We start from the raw sequence: 6006 nt of genomic DNA, 5'->3' as shown, positions 1-6006 counted from the left end.
GGTGTAATGGTGCGGGGGATGGGATATCACCGGTTCAGGCTGGTGGTGGAGGGTGTAATGGTGTGGGGGATGGGATATCACCGGTTCAGGCTGGTGGTGGGGGGTGTAATGGTGTAGGGGATGGGATATCACTGGTTCAGGCTGGTGGTGGGGGGTAATGGTGTGGGGGGATGGGATATCACTGGTTCAGGCTGGTGGTGGGGGTGTAATGGTGTAGGGGATGGGATATCACTGGTTCAGGCTGGTGGTGGGGTTGTAATGGTGTGGGGGGATGGGATATCACTGGTTCAGGCTGGTGGTGGGGGGGGGGGGGGAATGGTGTGGGGGGATGGGATATCACTGGTTCAGGCTGGTGGTGGAGGGTGTAATGGTGTGGGGGATGGGATATCACCGGTTCAGGCTGGTGGTGGGGGGTGTAATGGTGTGGGGATGGGATATCACTGGTTAAGGCTGGTGGTGGGGGTGTAATGGTGTGGGGGATGGGATATCACCGGTTCAGGCTGGTGGTGGGGGTGTAATGGTGTGGGGGATGGGGTATCACCGGTTCAGGCTGGTGGTGGGGGTGTAATGGTGCAGGGGATGGGGTATCATCGTTTCAGGCTGGTGGTGGGGGTGTAATGGTGTGGGGGATGGGATATCACTGGTTCAGGCTGGTGGTGGGGGTGTAATGGTGTAGGGGATGGGATATCACCGGTTCAGGCTGGTGGTGGGGGTGTAATAGTGTGGGGGATGGGATATCACCAGTTCAGGCTGGTGGTAGGGGTGTAATGGTGTAGGGGATGGGATATCACTGGTTCAGGCTGTGGTGGGGTTGTAATGGTGTGGGGGGATGGGATATCACTGGTTCAGGCTGGTGATGGGGGTGTAATGGTGTGGGGGATGGGATATCACTGGTTCAGGCTGGTGGTGGGGGTGTAATGGTGTGGGGGGATGGGATATCACTGGTTAAGGCTGGTGGTGGGGGTGTAATGGTGTGGGGGATGGGATATCACCGGTTCAGGCTGGTGGTGGGGGTGTAATGGTGTGGGGGATGGGGTATCACCGGTTCAGGCTGGTGGTGGGGGTGTAATGGTGCGGGGGATGGGGTATCATCGTTTCAGGCTGGTGGTGGGGGTGTAATGGTGTGGGGGATGGGATATCACCGGTTCAGGCTGGTGGTGGGGGTGTAATGGTGTGGGGGATGGGATATCACCGGTTCAGGCTGGTGGTGGGGGTGTAATAGTGTGGGGGATGGGATATCACCTGTTCAGGCTGGTGGTGGGGGTGAAATGGTGTGGGGGATGGGATATCACCGGTTCAGGCTGGTGGTGGGGGTGTAATGGTGTGGGGGGATGGGATATCACCGATTCAGGCTGGTGGTGGGGGTGTAATGGTGTGGGGGATGGGGTATCATCGGTCCAGGCTGGTGGTGGGGGTGTAATGGTGTGGGGGATGGGATATTATTTTGTTTTCTACTTAATCGATAAAAATATGTAAAAAATAAATAAATATATATATATATATATATATATATATATATATATATATATATATATATATAAATAAATAATTTTGCAAGACAATATTGCCAAAAGAAAGCATAGTTTGTCCCCAAAAACTATTTATAGATTACTTTGTTATCTTGGGTAGTGACAAATTTATGACCGAATAAAGAGGTCCAAATTGGTGGAAGTTTAAAAGGACCATAAGGAGAGTTCAGATTAGAGCTGAATGGATTATTCATGACAACAGACTATCACTGCCACCACCTGGGGATCAAAAGTGTTATTCAGCTCAGAAGATAACATTCTCTGTCTCTTGTGGAAGATAGGAGAGAAAAGATACAGAAAGATACAGAAAGAAAACAAAACAAACAAAAAAAAAAACACTAAAGGATTTTTAAGGCGCTCAGAACTCAAAGAATGAGGTTCACAGCATTATAAAAACATAAATGTTTTATTATACAGTCCACAATAATTAAAATCCAAATTCATAAAACCACCACAATTTGCATGACTCCCTATGGATATATTGTATTGTCCCCCTCTATCGACCAAGCAGACCTCCTACCAAAAGTTAGGCTTGTGCAACTAGTTTCGTAACGAATCGAAATTCAGATGAATTTTGCATCTTTCGGACATTCGGACGCATCCGAATGTCCGAATAACAAAATAACGAATAACAGCGAATACGAAAGAAATATAACGAATGTATTCAAATTAATTTGGTAATTCTTTAAAGATCTAATGAAACAAAAGGTCAGCTCTAAGTAAATCTTATAGTCCAATCAGCTAATTAATTTTGTGCCGGAGGATGGATTACTGGCAAAGTGCATTCCTGAGAAGTGAGTGAGAAGGGTGTTGTATTGTATTGGAGCCGAGGAGAAGAGACGTTGTCATTGTGTGTGTTAAAAGATTCAATAAACAAACGACTTTCCAAACTACGAATCATTATCACGAATGTCTATACATATATAAATAGCGAATTTCAACGAATACGAACGGATGAATTCGACACTCTACGAATAATAACGAATTATCCGAAAACGTATAAACGTAACATAACGAATATAACAGAACGAAATGATGTATTTTACGAATGACAATGAACCAAAACTAAACGAAATTTTCCGTTGTGCACAAGTCTACCAAAAGCCACATGATAGGTCTTCTTTTCTTCTACAAATTGAAGAGTCATTAGAAAAAAAATGTGTTATGCCGCGTACACACACGAGCGGATTTTCCGTCTGAAAAAACTTGGATGTTTTTTTTCCGACGGAATTCCGCTCAAGCTTGTTCTCGGGAACTTTCGACCGTCAAGAACGCCGGTGACGTACAACACTACGACGAGCCTAGAAAATGAAGTTCAATGCTTTTCCGAGCATGCGTCAAATTGTTTCCGAGCATGCGTAGGAATTTTGCACCTGGGAATTGCTACAAACGATCTGAATTTCCGTTTGGGAACATTTTCCGACCGAAAAATACTGAACCTGCTCTCAATCTTTTACTGGCTGGAATTCGGGCCAGCAAAAGTCTGATGGAGCGTACACACACACGGTCGCATTTTCCGGCCAAAAGCTCCCATCGGTCTTTTTGCTGGCGGCATTTCCGATCGCGTGTACGGGGGCATTGGAGTTTTTGAAAATTGGGGGTGGTTCTTATCTCTGAGAGAGGGAAGGACTTAGCCCCTGTACACACGGTCGGACATTCTGCCAACCAAATACGTCAGATTTTCTCCGTCGGATTGTGTCCGAAACTGTTGCATACACAGGTCGGACTTATGCCACGTACACACGACCGGACTTTTCGAGGGACTAGGTCCGACGGACTTTCGCCGGAGTTCTGACAGAGTTCTGACGGACTTTCCGAATGAACGGACTTGGCCACACACAATCACACCAAAGTCCAATGTATTCGAATGTGATGACGTACGACCGGACTAGAATAAGGAAGTTCATAGCCAGTAGCCAATAGCTGCCCTCGCGTCGGTTTTTGTCCGTCGGACCAGCACACACATGAGCGGATTTCTCGGTAGGAACTGGGTCAGGCGAAGTTCCGGCGGAAAAATTTGAAACATGTTCCATTTCTAAAGTCTGATGGATTTTTGCAAAACAAAAGTCCGCTGCAGCCCACACACGATCGAATGGTCTGCCGGAACCATTCCGTCGGACCTTTGATGTCGAAAAGTCCGGTCGTGTGTACGCGGCATAAGTTGTCGAAAAATCCGATCATTCAGAACGTGATGACGTTATTTCGTTACGACGGGACTACGTTCAGGCTAGTAGCCAATAGCTTTGATGTAGGAATTTGATCTGAGCATGCGTGGCACTTGGTCCGATCAAAATTCTCTACACATGATCGGAGTATGTCCGATCGAACCAGTTGGTCGGAAAACATTTCCAACAAGTTGGAAAATTGGGTCCGACGGATATTCCGACGGAATCAGTCCGATGCATACCACACACAGTCGGATTATCCGACGACACGGTCCGATAGGACACATTCCGACGGATTCTCCGACCGTGTGTACAAGGGCTTACAGTAGCTCAATGTCAGGCACGAATCAGGGCCTTCTTATAACCCATGTGACCAAGATTCAGGGGAAACATGAAGAAATCCATTAACAGACTGTCAAAGATATCTACAAGGACCTTGCCACGGTACTTTGCATATTATTGCTGCTCTTTGTCCTCTTTTATTGCATACTGTAGCTAGTCCTCCTTGCTCTCAGCAGAATATGAATCTACTTGTAGTTGTTAGATACAAGACAGATATCGGTGACTTCTCTAACCCTACACATCCCCTCAGTGCAAGCTTTTCAACATTCTTTTAATATTAATAAATGTCGGACTTCTGAACTTTTTGTTCCTGGCGTTACCGTTAACAATTTTTCGCTCGGCTTCAGTAACGCCACATCTATCTATCATAAAGTCTACCAAGACAGAGACACGACTATGAGCAATGCTGAGCTCCGAGACCGCATTGGGAGTTTTTCTTTTCAGAAATGCAGGCGAGGAAGCCAAGGATTCAGCCGAGTCCTTCTGCAACTTTTTGGTTTCCTGGGCCATGGAAAATCCTCCTTTATAAATACCTGCAAGTATGTCTGGGAAGACATGGGGTTCAGCAACATCGCCCAGGCTTCTGATGATGACGAGGGGCACACGATGGTGAGAATTACCTATCCGCTTACGCGGACCATCACCCTTGTTGACAATCGTGGATTTTGCAAAATGGGAAGCTATGAGACCGGGGAGATTTTTGCTCAGCTTGGTAAGTTTATAAAATGAAAATAGCTGTATGGAGAAATGTTTTACAAAAATTGTATGTTTTTTTTAGCTTAACTTCCATAATTAGATAGTGGGACAAGTTGGGGGGTTTTGTAGCTCATTGGTAGCGCAAAATATTGAGTCTACCCCATGACAGAAGTACGTTTTAGGGCTTTTCCTGCCCACTTTTATTTAAAGAAAGATTATGGGTGGCCTCACAACATAATATGTTTGAATTACAAATAAAACATTACATCATGCACCTTCGTCCCGAATTAATATGAAATAATTTGTTGAAAAATCTGGTCGCCAACCAGAAATGTCAACCAGGAAAGAAGAGCAGGGGGACTATTATGCTGCGTACACACAATGAAATTGTCCGGCGTACTTAGTCCACCGAAACGCATTTCAGCGGACAATCCGATCGTGTGTGGGCTTCAGCGGACTTTTCCAGCGTGAAGTCTGGCGGACTAAGAAAGTATTTTTGCACTCCAATCTTCCCGCCGGACTTGGGTTTCAGAGGACAATACGGTCGTGAGTATGCTAGTCCGGCGGACTAAGAATGACGCATGCTCAGAAGCAAGTACGAAAAGGAAGCTATTGGCTACTGGCTATTGAACTTCCTTTTTCTAGTCCCGTCGTACGTGCTGTACGTCATCGCGCAAGCAAACGCCGGACTTTCTGTGTGTCCGTGTGGGGCTAAGTCCATTCGGTAGAAATTCAGCCGGACTATCCGCCGGATTGTTTGCCGGACTAAGTACGCCGGACAATTCGCTCGTGTGTACGCGGCATTACCAGTGCGCTTCACAGGGTATAGAAACATTGAGAAAAACAGACATAAAAAATATTATATCAATTTATTTAAGTATAAAAACGTTTGGCAATACAAATAATCAACGGCTGGTATAGGAGGTGACGTATTTCGACTAGTTTTGCTTTTCAGCTTCTTCAGGAAATACATAAGTCTAGTAATATATATATAGAGATCACAGTTAAGTATACAATGAAGAGTAAAATTTGATCAACAAAGATACAATGGAGAGAGAACAAAATTACAAAGTGACTTTTTGTCCGTCGGATTATGTCAGAAACTGTTGCATACACACGGTCGGACAAAAGTTGTCGGAAAATCCGATCGTTCAGGACGTGATGACGTTATTTCCTTACAACGGGACTACCATCAGGCTAGTAGCCAATAGCTTTGATGTAGGAATTTGATCTGAGCATGCGTGGCACTTTGTCCGATCGGAATTCTCTACACA

The 6006-nt window shown here is 45.6% G+C and overlaps 1 protein-coding gene across 2 annotated transcripts in view; it reads left to right on the top strand.

Annotated features, from left to right (window-relative positions):
- The first annotated feature begins 4308 nt into the window (after window positions 1-4308).
- The window catches only part of LOC144000385 (uncharacterized), a 62004-nt gene continuing 60306 nt past the window's right edge, over window positions 4309-6006 (top strand). Inside the window, exon 1 of one of the 2 annotated variants that reach the window (XM_077494194.1) lies at window positions 4309-4748. In XM_077494194.1, the coding sequence (XP_077350320.1) occupies window positions 4433-4748 (316 nt within the window). In that variant the 5' untranslated portion in view covers window positions 4309-4432. The remainder of the gene's footprint in view (window positions 4749-6006) is intronic. The other variant, XM_077494192.1, reaches the window with a different exon arrangement.

This window comes from Lithobates pipiens, unplaced genomic scaffold (assembly GCF_037356315.1).
Source record: "Lithobates pipiens isolate NorthernLeopardFrog02 unplaced genomic scaffold, aLitPip1_a1.2 Scaffold_22, whole genome shotgun sequence".
NCBI lineage: Eukaryota > Metazoa > Chordata > Amphibia > Anura > Ranidae > Lithobates > Lithobates pipiens.
Note: the sequence above shows the minus strand (reverse complement) of the source record. Positions and strands in the feature narration are given on the sequence as shown.